Here is a 15,662-nt window from a genome sequence, read left to right as displayed (position 1 = left end):
CTGTTGAAAGAGCGGAGGCTGTTTGCTAGGGGTCTGTTTGTACCTGAGCAGTAAGGAGAGCCTAGAGTTTGAGCCTTCAGATTCATTCCAAGAGGTTGGACTGAAGGAAATGAGCAAGCATCTACGGAAAAAGTGTTCTTAAACTTGGGAACAGAGCACATCCTGACAGTGGGAATTAATCAAAGCTTGTTTACAGGAGCTATTTTTAGCATAAAAGGTTATCATAAACACTGCAATAAGCATTTGCCATTACAGTTCAAAGTTTCTTGTTGATGAATACGTTCTACTAAAGCTGGTGCAAATTTTTTTCAAAATAGAGCTGATTAAAAATGCTTTTCAAAATTTGATACCGACTGAGATATAGACTACAAAAATGCCATATCAAAAATTGATGCAGACTGAGAAATACTGCCTTGAGGCAATGTGAATGCATTGCATGGGGTCTGAGGACACTATTGCTGTGCTCCTGTGTGTGATGTAGAAGCCCCAGGGATGCCACTTCACTGCTTTGTGGCTCCCTGACTTATTTCAAGGTCTACGTGTTTCAGCAAGACAGGGATTCTCCCTCTCTTATAGGTTTTCCTAGTGGTGTATGAGAATAATCTTGGCTGAGGTCCATAAATGGAACTATAATATGAACAGTTATATTACAGTGCCTCATTCTGCTGAATTAATTTATAGGTAGACTAGAATACTGTCCCATTGTCCTGCTACCTGAACTGAGATAATCTGGTTATTAGCGAGGAAATAAAAATAATCGCAGGCAAAAAATAAGTTCATCCTTATTGCAGAATTAATGTAGCAGCTCTTTTAAACAGTAATGACGACAGTAAAAATTCTTCCTAAAAATCAGAGTAAGTTGGATCCACAGTTAACTTTCTTTAAGAGTTGGAAAAGGCTAGCAAGTCTGCATGGGCTTCATACTGGGCAGCTCCACTGCCCAGATAAGTGGCCTCAGACCTACTGGAAATTTCAGGCTGTTTGCCTCTTCCTCCTCGAGCAGACGACCTGCTTTCATCTGGCCTCATTTTTCCATCTGGAGCTGAAATTCCTTATGCTAACGCTCCAGCCTGGCGCTACCATAAACTCATGAAGAAAATTCAAAGCAAAGTGAAAGATAACTAGGGTTTCTGGGACCAGCTCAAAGCAACTGTGGCTTTATTTGTTCTTCTGCTGTTAAATAGATTTGTTCTAAAGAAAACCAGATTTTTGCAGGTAGGAATAACTTAATTGTGCCCAGTGTATCAATCTCCTAATGTGCGTATATCCTCTGTGTATTAATAGCTAGTGATTTTCACAGGAGAATGTAACAAGCTGTAACATTGTAAGTGTAGCCAAAGGAGGGATTCTTATGTATTAATTGTATTAATGTAATTATACTGCTAAGCCCCCAATGCAGGGCCTAGCAGGGGCACAGCAGCGGTGCCGGCCTCCCTCTTTGCTGCAGACCTGCGATTTCAGTTTGTGCTGCTCAGGAGCTTAGCACTGTTTGTGCCTACTGGGGCCACCACAGGGAACCTGAGCAGAGGAAAACATGACGAGCTCAGGGGCCTCTCCCCATGCCTCTGGAGAGGCGGCTAGGGATGCCCACGGGGCTGGCAAGCACCAGGAGGCACAGCAGCACACACCATTCCCCTCCCTCCTCCTAGCCCTCATCACAGATGCCTCCAGCTGGACAAAGGTAGTTTTAATAATACAGTTAAACTCTGATCCAACAAATCCCTGTAACCACTTTAAGCTTTAAGGCTGTCTGTGTCTTTAAGTGCTTTGCTGGACTAAGACCTTAAGGTTTTGAACCTGCAGCCCTGATGTGAATGATCCGATGTCCTCTTTATGTGTTTGTACAAGTAATATAATTTATATACATGGAAAAGCAAACTTAATCACCTGATAATACAAGTAAAGTGTTTGTCTTTCACTGTTGGAGGCATTTAAGAATACAAATGCTTTGAATAGCCTTCCTGCCTTTGAATGGTGATGTTTTGTTAATGCAAACTTAATGAGCTGGAAAAAAAAATGGAAAGGAGGGTCTGGGGTTAGAGCTGAAAAGTCATTTTTTCTCCGAACCCACACTTGGCTGATTGTCTTGGGCTGTAGCCATGATCCTTGCTGAATAAACCATTTGTTTGCATCCGGAAAAGTTAAAAAAGACCCTTGACATTCTTTACACAGCAGAAACAAGCTTGGGAGCAGATGGTCACTTACCATTTTTTTTCCCCACCTAAATGTCATTATGGTCAAAGTGCATACTATTCAAATATATTATTGTGTATTTTCTGTATTTTAAACGCTGGCCCTGATGTAATTTCCTGAAGCCAGTTGCTTTGTACTGAGGAGGAATTGGCCCCTGTGCATGTAGTTCAATGCACAGTGCAGGGACAGAAAGCAATGCAACGCCAGCCTGTGCTGCCCATCCCGGGTTTCTCGTCTTTCCACCTAACCAAACAGCCATGCTGAGAAGCAATGTTTGGGACACAAAGTGCTCCTGATGGCTCCGGGGCTGGGCCAGCTCCTTCCAGTGCTTTGCAGGATGGGTGATGGGCAGCTGCCAGAGAGGTGCAGAAGCTGATGTCAGTTTTGTCATCACTCATCTACTCCAACCAGAGTCTGCACGCTGCAAGTGCCCATCATTCTGTGCTTGTTCTGGTCTAGACTTAGGTATTAGAGGTGCAGTTGCAGGAGATGAATAGATCAGATTCCTCCTTTAATCATAGCTGTGTCATACTTAAATGTAAGAACCATGTTAGTTTGGCTTAGATTCTTCCCTACTGGGGAAGAAAAACAAAGCAACAACCAAAAAAAAGTCTTTTCCAATAATGTACTTTGCAAAGCAACACCCCAGTTCTGCTTATAAACTTCTCCTGAAACTAACCTTTTCACAAGAAGAGAATATGAATGTATGGTTTTAGGGAGGGGAAGAAAAACACATAAACGAAATATTTTTCTCGAGTTTGCTAACAATTAAAATCTCCGTGCTGAAATTGGAACATTTAACCAACAAAGCGAAACAACTACTCTAAGCAACTTGTTTGAGTTTCCCTATTCTCACAAAGCAGGCTGATGCAGTAGGATTGGAGCCTCTGGCCAGCACAGTCCTGGTGGGCTCAGTCTGAGCCCTCCCTGCAGGGAAGCTTTTCTGTACCAATCATGTACAAGCCATCTGCACGCTTCTTGTTTATGAGGCTGAATTGGTGTGGGAGTTGAGAAGGTGAGAGTACTGTATGGCCAGCTGGATGACAGACTTAAACCTGTGAAAGCAGAGGAGGTGTTAGGAAGAGCAGTGTGTCTGCCCTCTTCTCCTGCAGCCGTGGCTACCCATTGTATCCCATCTCAGGAGGTGGAGCACACACACTGAAGGCATAGCAGTGCCATCAGTCATCTCTACAGCCAAGCGAAGCCAAGTCAAAAAAAAAAACAAAAAACCAAAAACCAGAAAGGTGAGTATCAAAAATAAAACATAAAACAAAGCAAGGATGTCCTCATTTTTCCAGCAAGGCCTTGGATTTCAGCACAGCAGTAGCACTCTTCCCCGAAAATGTTAAGATGCGCTGAATTTGTGAACGCTTCATAGGCAAATGTGTGGGATCTGAAGCTTTTCCCTTTGTTGGTCAGGAGGGAACATAGGCAGGTAACATGTTTCAGAGGTGAATGGAGTTCTGACTCCTGCAGGTGTAAAAGCAGGTATTGATGGGATGGATCTGGGTTTTTTACAGGAATTTTGGGAATTGTTAGATGAGATGTCCCCAAAAGGACTGCAAGGGAATTTTTCTACTTTTTCTTCTAGAGATTGTATTAACAGACATTTCCATTCTGAGTGCAGAGGTATATAGGCGTGCTTCATAGGAAGAGCATTTGAACTCCTTAGAGAACCTGACCTGATGTAAATGTTTCTTGTTAAGACCATTCAGTTGCCTTCTCTAAGATCTGCCCTGCACTTGGCACCTATTAGATGTGAAGGTAACGTGTGGCCAAAAGAATGTATGTCCAGAATCTGTACTTTGTGTCTGAGTATTGGCAGTGTTATGCAATAAGAACATGTCCAGCAGAAAAGCAAACAAGGTCAATAGAGAATCTGTTGTGTTTGTCAAAAGGTTTAGCAAAGAAGCTCCTGCCTTTCCATGGGGAGATCATGTTCTTCTCAGAAAAGGAGAAAAAATAATAGGCTCCTCCAGAAGGGATTTATGGAAATGAAATTCGAAGAGCAGAAAAATATTTTGTTGCCTTGTTATTGGATGTGATTGTGCTGAAAAAGGCTGGCCAAAGATTTTAGATGCTTTTTTTCTTTTTTTCTCAGTATGTGCCGACAATGAGAATGAACTAGAGGCAGACCAGCAGATGGACAACTTGTACCTGAAAGCTTTGGAGGGATTTATTGCCGTGGTGACACAGGATGGAGACATGATCTTTTTGTCAGAGAATGTCAACAAATACATGGGTCTCACCCAGGTAACTTTGTTCCCTCGCACTTTCCTGTCATTGTAATACAATTCCTAGAAACTAGGCATATGCCTAAATGCAGAAAAACAAGTCTGCATTTCTGGAAAAAAATAAAAAATAAAATAGAAATAGACTGTCTTATTTGTCAGGCAGATGCCCCGTACACCAGGCAGCACTGTTTCTGTTGTTGTTTTCTCTCTCCATTTCTATCAAAGTTACAGTGTCTTTGGATACTGGAAATGAACCCAAAGCTGCTGTTAGTGTATTTAATTGTAGCAACATTTTCTTCTAAACAAATGATATTTAAAAGCATATAAATGAGCAACTGAAATTCTCAGTAAGAAAAGACAAGTCCCCCCCCAAATTGTCCCTGATCCGTTTGATTCACATTATTTTCTGTACGTGTTGCTCTTATTTAAATAAGGATCATTTTTATTTCTAAATAGGTGGAATTAACTGGACACAGCATTTTTGACTTCACTCATCCATGTGATCATGAAGAAATAAGAGAGAATCTGAGTCTGAAAAATGGTAATATGAAATAAAGAGTTTGCTTTTAAATAACCAAATGAAGTAATTGGCCGATAGTAGAGATCTGTTAGTCATAGTAAAGAGAATTTTTGTTCCTAGAGCAATCATCAACTGTTATTCAATTCTTTGCAGATTTGTTTTGTTTTGTTTTGCTAAATACTGCTTTTGTATGATAGACCTCAGAGCTGTTTGTTTAGTGTTTTCCTTTCATCAAATTAAAACAGGTGGAATGTTTTCTCTTATAACTCTTCGCAAAGATTTATGTGCTGCAAGCTAAAACATAAGTTTTAATGCAAAAAGTCCCATTTAAGTCTCACTTAAAGTTTATGATCTACAAACTGCTTTTCAGTGGTCCATGCATCTTTGATGGTCTCTGCAGTTATGTTACCTGAGAATTAGTCTATTATTTTTATTGCATCTTTTGTGCTTATAAACAGGAGAAATCAGGAAACAAAACTGAGAAAACTCATTTGCCACTTTTCTTTTGTAGGTCCAGGCTTCGGAAAGAAAAACAAGGAGATGTCAACTGAACGTGACTTCTTCATGAGGATGAAATGCACTGTTACCAACAGAGGCAGAACAGTTAACCTCAAATCTGCCACATGGAAGGTACCATTTTAGCCATAAGTGTTGACTTTGTTGGGTTTTTTTGTTTGTTTTATTTTTAAGAAGACATTCTGGATTGTAGGGAACATATGTTATGAGACTGTTTTTCATTCACAAATTGTTATTTCAGGTTTTGCACTGCACTGGACAAGTTAAGGTGTACAACACTTGTCCTCCTCATACTTTGTGTGGGTATAAAGAGCCTCTTCTCACCTGCCTTATAATAATGTGTGAGCCTATTCAGCATCCTTCAAATATTGATATCCCTCTGGACAGCAAGACCTTCATGAGTCGCCATAGCATGGACATGAAATTCACCTACTGTGATGACAGGTAAACTCAACTGATTTCTCCTTTTCATGGACATTTCAATTTTATCCAAAACAAGCAGTCAGCAGTCAGTTAGCAGTCAAGCTGCCTTCCTGTGTAGACCTGATAAGCAAGGACTAAAAGAAAGTACAATCTGTTACTCAAATCTCAATTTAGACAAAACAGTACTCCTGCTGCATTTCTTCCACTTCCAAGTGAGAAATTCAACTTTACTGGCAGAAGGCGACACAACTTAGAGCCATAAACATTAGTTTCTTGAGTCTTAAATTGAAGAGTACAGAGAGTTTCTGTTATGTTTTTAGAGAATACCTCTAGGGACATGTCTTATGGACCTTAGTCAAGGACTGTCTAATAGTTGTTTTGGCCTAAGTTGCTGTTATCAGTTAGTTGGAAAAGTAGTTTATGCTCTAGATTAACTAAGAACTGCTAAGGCACCCAGAGCTCTGAAAGGAGTTGGTGCTCAAAGAAGAGCGATTATCCTTTACTGTTTGTCTATGTGCACGTTTTAGAGGTGGAGAAGATCTAGAGACAGCTAGGGTGCAGTGCCCTCCGCTCTTCAGACTCTTGAAAGAATGGAGGTCCCCATAGTCTCTCTGCCTGTTTTCTGTAGGGTTGTCAGTGGGTTTATATACATGCTTAAATCTTAATAAAAACTCACAGGATTGAGTCCTTATTTATTTGCTTGATCTTTTGAAGGCTTTTTAAAAGTTTTTCTAACCAAGATTATTATTTTAAATAGTATGATGCATCAGCCTTATAAACCAGCTGGTTTAGCAGCTATGGATGAGAGCAAGGTTACAAGTGTGAAACTCATGACTGACCTTATTCTGACCTCTCTGGGAATTTAGCAGCAAGTCTGTTGTAATTAGAAATGTGCTATGGTGTAACTGCAATAAAATACATTCCTTTATTGTTCAATACTTTAAAGATGAGAGTATTGAGATATCAGTAGGATTTTGCTATTAGGAGGAAAAGTCAAACAAGACAATAGTGATTCATCATTAAAAAAAACAAACAAACAAAAAAAAAACAACAATGTACTGGTGCCATAAACTTACTCAGTGGTTGATTTCAAGAGTCTACCAGAAGGTTTTGCTATATTGCATCATTCTCATGTCTCTACCAGAATTGATGCTTGAGCAATTATAAGTGCAAATTTGCAGGACTGATACTTTTCTATGGAAGATATATTGCCTGCCCAGGGAGGTGGTAGAGTCGCAGTCCCTGGCAGTGTTCAAGAGGCGTCTGGACGACGTGCTGTGTGATGTGGTTTAGTGCTTGTGATGGCAATGGTGACGAGGAGATGGTTGGACTAGATGATGATATAGGTCGTTTCCAACTTTGTGATTCTATGATTCTATATATGATTGTTTTAAAAGAGTGAAACATTATGTGCTCGCTTTGATTTACGATGAGATGATGTACAGGGAAAACCTTTCATGTAGCAGTGAAATGCAACAGCATCCTCTGAATTACATAACTTGTAAGGAATTTCAGAGATTTCTCGTTAAAACAAAACAGCCAAACTGCATCTCTGTTGCTAAATAATTTAGTTGGGAGGCTTCATTCATGTTTTACTGAAATTATGATAAGCCATGAAAAGCCAGCCAGGCCAGAGAAGGAAATAAACCTCTCACACGTTTCAGGTTCTTCCCAGTCAATCCTGGCTCTCTTCCCTCCCACAGGGATGTTGGTCTCTCTCCAGCGGGTGACACCTCAGCAGACACATAAAAATGTAAAACACTCAGCTGTTCTTATCAAATTTGGTGCTGCTAGACGAATGGCATTAAAGGAGTAGCTTATGCCAGGAATGTAAATCCAGGCCGAGGAGCGAGAAAGGAAAGGCAGCATGAGGCAGTCGGATGCCTAAACCCTGCTCAGTGCACTCAGCCTTTCTGCAGCAGCGTGACAAGGCTGTCATGGATCATTTCACCACGAGAGATCATTGTGTGTTCTGAGCTCAGGGCTGATATCCTGGGAGCAGTGTGCCTCCTCACGCAGTCTGAGGACCCTCTTTGCAGTTCATCTGGTGTGAAGAGGTCTACCCTCTGGACTTCTTCCACAGTGTTTTTATTTTTGAAGCATCTAGTTCAAAAATTCTAAGATTTCGGGGGCAATTGTAATGAATGGCCATTATGCTCAGCCTTACTCATGATGCAAGCATCCACTTTCAGTGTGAAGCTCAAATACATACAAAAGATGGCTACATGCAACGAAAATGTATCTGTTGCAGAAAATGAAGGTGGCATCAGTCATCTCCTTAGGAAAGCCCGCTGTCTTTTTATGTGACAAAAGAATACACTGATTACCTTTCAACAGTAAGTAACAAAAATTAGATGGCTAGTATAAAGCCCCTTGATCATTTAGGGTTTTCCTCAGGAGGATGCAGGGACAGGGAAGACATGACATGGGTAAGCCATGAAGTGAGTAAGACTGACCTTTCCTCATCTGAAATGTCTGAGATAGTAGCCTTTATGTTTTGCCTTCCAAATATAAAATGTGTATATATGCGGGTCTGTTACTTGCCTGTGGCTACGTGGGAAGGATTTGTATTCTTAAAACAATTTTAGCAAGGTGGTGATCCCACAAAGACAGGGATTTTGAGACATAAAATACTAAACATTGTTCCACAACTCAATTTCTTGTTTTTCTAAATGCCTGCTTTAGCCGTTCCTGGAGGGTGATTTAAAAACATTCCCTTGCTCCGCTTATCTTGGCTAAGTGGTTTTCAGGAAGGATTATTTTAGCTGTAATACGGAAATGCTGATCAGTGACACAATTCAATAATCCAAGTGAGGACTTAGTTCAGCTGCATGAAGCTTCGTGTCAGGGACAATCTCCTGAGAGGGTGTTTTAGTCACAAAGGGGCAAGTCTTTGGGTGAAAGAAGTTCTGTTACTTTAGTGGCAGTGATGATGCTCAGCATATCTTCCTGTGCAGGGCCACTGGGACAACGGGTAGACAGAAATAACTGCAGCATGTTTCTGCGGTGGAAAAATCCACAAAACAAAGACCAAAACTCTATTTGTGTTTGATGGAAAACTCCCAAAGTACTTCAGGTACCCACAGGTACAAAGGAAACAAATACACTGTATCTTTGAGGGAACCGAGGCTTTGAAAGCACAGTGGGTGATGTGGCCTTGTAGGTGATGCTGACTTTCTACCTTCACCCCCAAGACCTCTGTGGGGTGCTGTGGAGTGGAGGGGGAAGTGCTCTGTGCCCCAGATGACAGTGTGTGGCATGTGTGAGAGAAGCACAAGGGAGAAAATCTGTCTTGCACAATGAGAGAGGACTGCGCATGCAGGTTAGCCATTCTGGAGGCTGTCGCAAACCCGTTCCCTGGCACCGATACACTGGAAAGCATATGTTGCGCATTACTGTAAAGGCATTTCTGCTTTGGGGAATTGTGTGTTCCTGGTTACAAGAAACCCAATTAGTTACACTCTTTTTGCTTTTTCTTGATTGGGATTTTGTAATGGAAGAATTGAAGAACAAAAGTGGGCGATGGAGGATGCGCAGTGATTCTAAATGTGATTGTGCAGGAAGATGCAATTCCAATAGTGTTGGTCGCAATCTGTTTTCTTCTAATATGAGCATAACGCAGTTGAGAGGATGCTGGATTGTTTTGTACTTCCAGTTAAGACTGTGTAAAACGGAAATATGCAAGCACAGCTCCTGACAAGAGGTTTTAAGTTGCTTTTCCATTTGACCTATATTTGGAGAATATTTTCAAATTGTGTGAGAAAGCAAATAAGCATGTGAAAGGATGTCCTGTCCCTTCTCCATCCCCGCTCAGGGTTAATGTAGCAGGGAGAGGAGCAGAGTGATAGCTGAAACCAGAGGTTTGCATTTGGCAAAACTGGCTCTTTTTTTTTTTTTCCTCTGAATTATTGCATAGAGCAGGAATAAGAGCATTTGTTAATAAATAAACTTTGTTTTAGATAGACCAAGGGTGGAGGAGAGACAGAGTACTCCTGCTGTTCTCAGTGTACCCTTATTGATTTTTTCCTTAGCAGAGCAGATACACCCCATCAGGACAGCTCTGCCTCTGAGGAGAGTGGGTGGGGATCTCAGCTTTGTGCATTTAGTTGGCATGGGTTAGAGTGGGAGATGCCATGAAAAATTCCCTGTGTCTCACTGCCTTCTGTGACAGCACCATCTGGAGCCACCTTACCGGAGGGAAGGCTGGTGCTCAGCAGGAGTGCCACACCACAGTGCTTGCCCAGCTTTACCCTAGAGGCAGTGACTGTTTGGGCTCATTCTCATTCTCTCTGGGCTTTAGGTCATTCAACTTTAAGTATAACTTTTGTTTGTTTGTTTGTTAGTTGCCAGCAAGACCAATTTAACTTCAATAACTTGGTAACAGTTTGAATACAGAAAGGCTTTGTTAAGGGATCCACACCCTTGCATACACAGAGTCCACACAAGGGCTGACGAATACACACCCAGCTATTTTCTCTGAGCAGTAAACATTACAGTAAGGTTGCACAAAGAGCCTGGCTTCTTGGTCCTGTTAGCTCTCACTATACTATTTTAACTCAAGTAATGTTATACAATAAAAAGCTTTGTACTCCTGCAAAGAGACAGAAAAACACCAAAACCCAATTAAAAAAATAGACAAGTAAAACACCTGAAATAGCTCATCTCTTACGAGATGTGGCCGTGGACAGTGAGCTTCGTTTATGCTTTTCTATGTCTCAAAATGAATAGGAAGGCCAAAGTTGTACCTGTCCAGGTACAGGATTCAAATTCATCGTTTTACTTAACAGAGAAGTCTCCACTTTCATCTCAAGAGATGGCTGTATGAACTGAAAAAGTGAAAAAGAGCACTTAAATAGTGGTAGTTGGGGCAGACACGCATTGGAGGGCTGCTGCCCATCTCTTAATGTGTTCTTTGAGATTTGGACCTTGCTGCATTTTGGGGACAAGTTTAGCTCAGAAAACTGGAGTGCTGCTTTGGCAAAATTAGGATTACCCCAAAGCTGTTTGTGCTCCATAAAGGGCTGCTTAGCAGGAGCACAAACAGCCTTTCAGCCCACCTGTCCTCTTCAACAAAAATTGGTATTCTTCTAATGCCTCCAATTCAGCTTTTACAGAAACAAAGAAAACACAAAGCCTAACATGGTAGGAAAGCCGTCCAAAATCGCCGTACAGTTTGTTTTCCAATTTTGTCATTCCACAACTTGTCCAAAAAGCAGTTTTCCATCTAGTGCCTAAGTTAAAGTAGAGGTTTTGTTTTCTGGACTCAGGTTTTGTAAATGACCCATTTGTACCACAGGAAAAAAAAAAAATCCATATAAATTTCTGAGACTTTTTTTTTTACTTTGGTACTCCTCATAGCTCTGTAGTATGCTTTTTGCTTTGCACTTCCTCCTCTGCATGCTCATTTGACGTTCTGTATTGCTGAGAGTGCTGTGGAAAGCATGTAGATTTTGGAGGCTGCACTAGAATGGCCAAACTCAATGCAATGCCCTAGCAGTGTCAGTGCAGAGGCTGTTACAGCCCTTGCTGTGTTTCAACTTCGGTGCCGCTCTGCCAGTCTTCCTCAAATGCCTTGGGTAGGCACAGGACCGTGTGATGGACACAGGGGAAGATGTTGGTCCCAACATCTGTGAGCATCAAAGCTTACTGGAGTTAGCAGCACCAGAGGAGGAAGAAAGGAGCATGCGACCTGTCAGTTCTCGCTCCAGAAAGCAATGCTGTTAGCAATTCTTGGACAGAAAATACTTGTTATAAAATAGTGGTATTTGAAAGTGTATCTAGGAAACGTTGCCAGCCAGCTCTTTAGTGTTTGGGGCTGAGTGAAAGACATAGATAGTTCCAGAAAAAAAAACATTTTACTCCCAGGAGTGTTTGAAGAGAAATATAATGAAGCCAATACCAGAATAATAGATCAGTTAGCAAGGGCAGTGAGGCTGGTTAGACGATTTGTGCTTAAAAGTAACTTCTTAAAAACAATTGTTTATGACTGGTGTTTCACTGTTGCTTGCTGTGGCTTTGGTCAGTCCTGTCAGGTTTGTGTCTTTTTGTATACTTTTTTGTTGGTTGTAGTAAAAACCTACATGCCATTTGCTAACTTGAATCCAAGACAAAATTTGATCTAATCAAACTTGGCATTATCACAGATGGATCATACCACAAGTCTTCCTATGCCATGGAATAAGGAGAAGGGTTATTTTGTAGAGAGGAATACATACTTGTTAAGAGCTTGTTAGTAAGGAGTAACTTGAGAGGGGAATTACAGGATTGAAGTAGACAGTGTTGGCATAGAGATTGCAATTCATCTATGAGAGGAGTTAAGAGTCCCTTAGCTTGCTGTAATGCATATGTTTTGCTTGCTATTTCAGTCCCATTGTTGACATCCTCTACAGCTGGTTTTGAATTTGCATTGGTGCTTCTGGGTGCATGCTGCTGCTTTTATTTCATTACTTTTATTTCCTTTTCCTTCTTTGCATGCAATTCCTACTTGCTTTTGAGCTTCAAATGAGTGGATTAAGATTAAATTATGAACTTCCTAAATTTTAGAAACCTTCCCCTTGTGCTGAGCTCCAAACTAACCTGCTAGCTCTATGGTGCTCTGCCATTGTGTAACCAAAGGCTATAGTTTCAGTTTTTAAAGACTGTGTATTTACACTGGTCTGGAAAAAGCCTCTGGCTGCTTGCTCCAGTAGGTCCACACGACTGCGAGCAAAAAATGTACTTTGAGCCTTAATTTAATTAGGGCTCCTTCTGTATTCAGTGTGTTCTCCTGCCATTTTAGCTCTTCTGACCCACTCATTATGAGGACTCTTGCTTTTATTAAAATGAAAAGGCATTTGTGGTTTCAAAGAAAAGTTAAGAGTAGACTGTGTCACAATTTAAATGATCAGCAACTTGCCAGTGAAGAGTGATTCAAGAATTCCCCTTTTGTTGGTCTAATGGTAAGCATAAACAAAGCTATAAACACAAACAGAAGACCAGGTTATCTGGGGGAATGCAGTAAAATCAGCAACTGTCTGCTTAGCTGAACCTTTACGAGCTCAGGTTCATTCCATGGAGATGAGGATGGAGAGCAGTTTTCAGCGTGACCAACCAAGGTGTCCTGGGGGTATGAGCTTCTGTGGAGGTGAGGGAAAAGCTGACTCAACACCTTGGCTTTCGAACTGTACACAAAATAGCTGCATCTGATTCATCTTCCTTGCTCGAGGGGGATCTAGATGACTGCCGTGCTCTTTTTCTGTTTGTGTTACAGTATTTACATGTCTGTCTTGTAAAGGCATGCTTCTATCTGGAGGGCTGGGCCACAACTGTCCTTCCAAGCAGTGCATAACAGTGGAGATGTGCATCTTGGAAGTAGCAGTGCAGTAACGCTACTAATCAAATGTGGTGTCAGATAAATCCTTCTGGGGGAGCTTAGTTATGAGGCATAAAACTTGGGCAGTGCTGTTCATGGCAGGTATGTGCTGTAAGATGTGACCCTCTTTCCAAACTTCCTGGCTTTTTAAGGTTTATGACAGCCAAGCAGTTGATTTGCAGTTGTTTTGGTACTTCTCCGTGTAGTGATTTTTGCAGTGGTTTTACTTCTCTGTGGGTGATTTTTGCAGTTTCAAAGCTAGGAAGAGGCATCCAAGACCATTGTTGCTGACTTGAAAAACAGTAATGCTTCCGTGTTTTCCCGGGAGATGTGTGATATCTGTAACTTTTGAATGCATATAGAGGATTTTTTAAATTATTATTATTTTACTAACTGTATTTTCTGTAAATGTGTGTGTATGACGGTTTTAATTCAAATTTAGCTTAGGAATAAAGAACCCTTCTCCTCCACCCCCTCATTAGAGAGATTCATCTGCACAGTGTGCTGACCTATTTTCATTTACTCAGGAACTGGTGACAAACCGTGCCTTGCCTGAGTACTCAGAAAAGCTCTGAAAAAAGTCCATTTTTTTTTTTTTTTTTTTCAGATCATAGCTTTCTTTGTGTAAAATCCTACTTAGCTTGTGGATTAGTCACCCAAGTAACCTAATCCACATGGTGAAGTTCTCATACAATTGAGAAACACTAAGTGAAAGAGCTGATTTTTTTTCTTTTAACTGTCCTTAATTACTCACCTTGCTTTTTTATTAAATGTAATACCAAAAGCAGTGAATTAACACTTTCATATACATAAGCTTTTACAATTTATATACTTTCAAACCTGGTGGTGCCAGCCACTATTCCTTGCGTGCATTTATTTTTGAATGATGGTAGTGGGAGTTTCTGTGGGTAGGGAACAGGTTGAGAACTTGGTCAGCAACAATTTCCTTGTTCTGAGCTTCTATAGGAGATACTGTACAATGAGTGGGAAAATTTGCAACATGTGCAATGATGACCATCCTAGATATTTCTAGGAATAGAGTAGTAGTATTAAAAGCCAATCTATTCTTAACATGGAAATATTTAAGAACATGATTGGAAATCCTCTGTAGTTTCTCAAGTGTAGGGAAGTTCAGGATTTCTCACATGGTAGTTTTAATCCTTTTTTTTTTTTAAGGACTAGAAGTGAGTGCTGTGATGTACTGTCAGATGTGAATTTTAAATGTTTGGCTTTTCTTAACCTAGAATAACAGAATTGATTGGATACCACCCAGAGGAGTTGCTGGGCCGTTCAGCATATGAGTTCTACCATGCCTTGGACTCAGAGAACATGACCAAAAGTCATCAGAACTGTAAGTCACTCTCTTAGTTTTCTTCAGTTTGCAAGTAATAAGCCACAACTAGTAGATACCTCAGTAAGTAGTTGAAAATATAAGTTCACCCTGTGTGTGAGGATGGGTATTTATGTGCATGTATTCTTAGAAAAAAGAATAGGTTCTTTCTTTGTAAGAAAGTTTACGTTGCCATGTTTGTCATGCTGAAAACTGCTGCTGCTCTTTCTACATGGTTTGATTTTTGCCATACTTAAAACTAAATGTGGATCATAGCTAAAAGAGGATCTTTCTTTCAGGAGTAATACAAAGATCAGTTGAAAAATTGAAAAGCTGAGTTAGACAGTATTAGCTTGGTGAGAAGTGCATTTACTGGTTTATCATTCTGGTGTACTGTTGGTCTACTGCCTGGCTCAGCAACAAGGGTGGCTGTAAAGAGTAGAAGGAAGAGCTTAGTACAGCATATTTCTAAATGTTCTTCTACCAAAAAAAACTCTCTCATCACTCAAAAGAGATGTGCAAAGAGACTTTCTAAACGGGGTATTCATTATGCAGACTATATATACTGCCAGAAACACATTCTTCTTGTTACTCTTATGCCTAAACTGCCAGCCTTAGCTGTTTTTGACGTGAAATACCTGAGTCGTTTTGGTAACGGAGATCAGAGCCAAGATCTGTTCCTTCTATTTGGCAGATATCTTATGATATCTTAAAATTGCTTGATTCAAACCTGCAGTCTCTGTCCTTAAAGGTGGCACAGTGGCTGGAGACAGCATAGTACCCTAACATGCAAATTATGCTTCCTATGTCTGGCTTTACAACCAGTGAACTAGTGGTGCATGGGAGAGTACTCAGCAAAGAACCACTAAAATTTCTGTTGCTGCTGTTTTAATAAAAACAAGGCAGAGCTGCTAGGCTGGAGAACACAAGTTATAAACAAAAACATAAACTGCCTTGTAGTTATTACGATCAATGTCTCTGTGGCTCAGGAAGGACTATGATTTACATCATGTCTGTAGGGAATTACCCAGCAAATGCACTTAGAAGAAAGTATTTTCTGTACGTCTTGGAGAAAAGTGTCAGTAAAGAGTAGCT

The 15,662-nt window shown here is 40.7% G+C and overlaps 1 protein-coding gene and 1 long non-coding RNA gene across 3 annotated transcripts in view; one reads left to right on the top strand and one right to left on the bottom strand.

The window, feature by feature from the left end:
- EPAS1 (endothelial PAS domain protein 1) overlaps nucleotides 1–15,662 on the top strand; it is a 77,988-nt gene that overhangs the window by 49,284 nt on the left and 13,042 nt on the right. The window contains exons 3-7 of the mRNA XM_042886239.1: nucleotides 4,295–4,446; nucleotides 4,884–4,968; nucleotides 5,459–5,577; nucleotides 5,705–5,907; nucleotides 14,482–14,588. Of these exons, the coding sequence (XP_042742173.1) occupies nucleotides 4,295–4,446; nucleotides 4,884–4,968; nucleotides 5,459–5,577; nucleotides 5,705–5,907; nucleotides 14,482–14,588 (666 nt within the window). The remainder of the gene's footprint in view (nucleotides 1–4,294; nucleotides 4,447–4,883; nucleotides 4,969–5,458; nucleotides 5,578–5,704; nucleotides 5,908–14,481; nucleotides 14,589–15,662) is intronic.
- Nucleotides 1–15,662, bottom strand: part of LOC122188183 — a 34,901-nt gene that overhangs the window by 12,066 nt on the left and 7,173 nt on the right. The gene's annotated exons all lie outside the window — the stretch shown is intronic.

This window comes from Lagopus leucura, unplaced genomic scaffold, assembly GCF_019238085.1.
Source record: "Lagopus leucura isolate 7727_CA_CO unplaced genomic scaffold, USGS_WTPT01 Super-Scaffold_73, whole genome shotgun sequence".
Lineage (NCBI taxonomy): Eukaryota > Metazoa > Chordata > Aves > Galliformes > Phasianidae > Lagopus > Lagopus leucura.
This window is presented reverse-complemented; position numbering and strand designations above follow the sequence as displayed.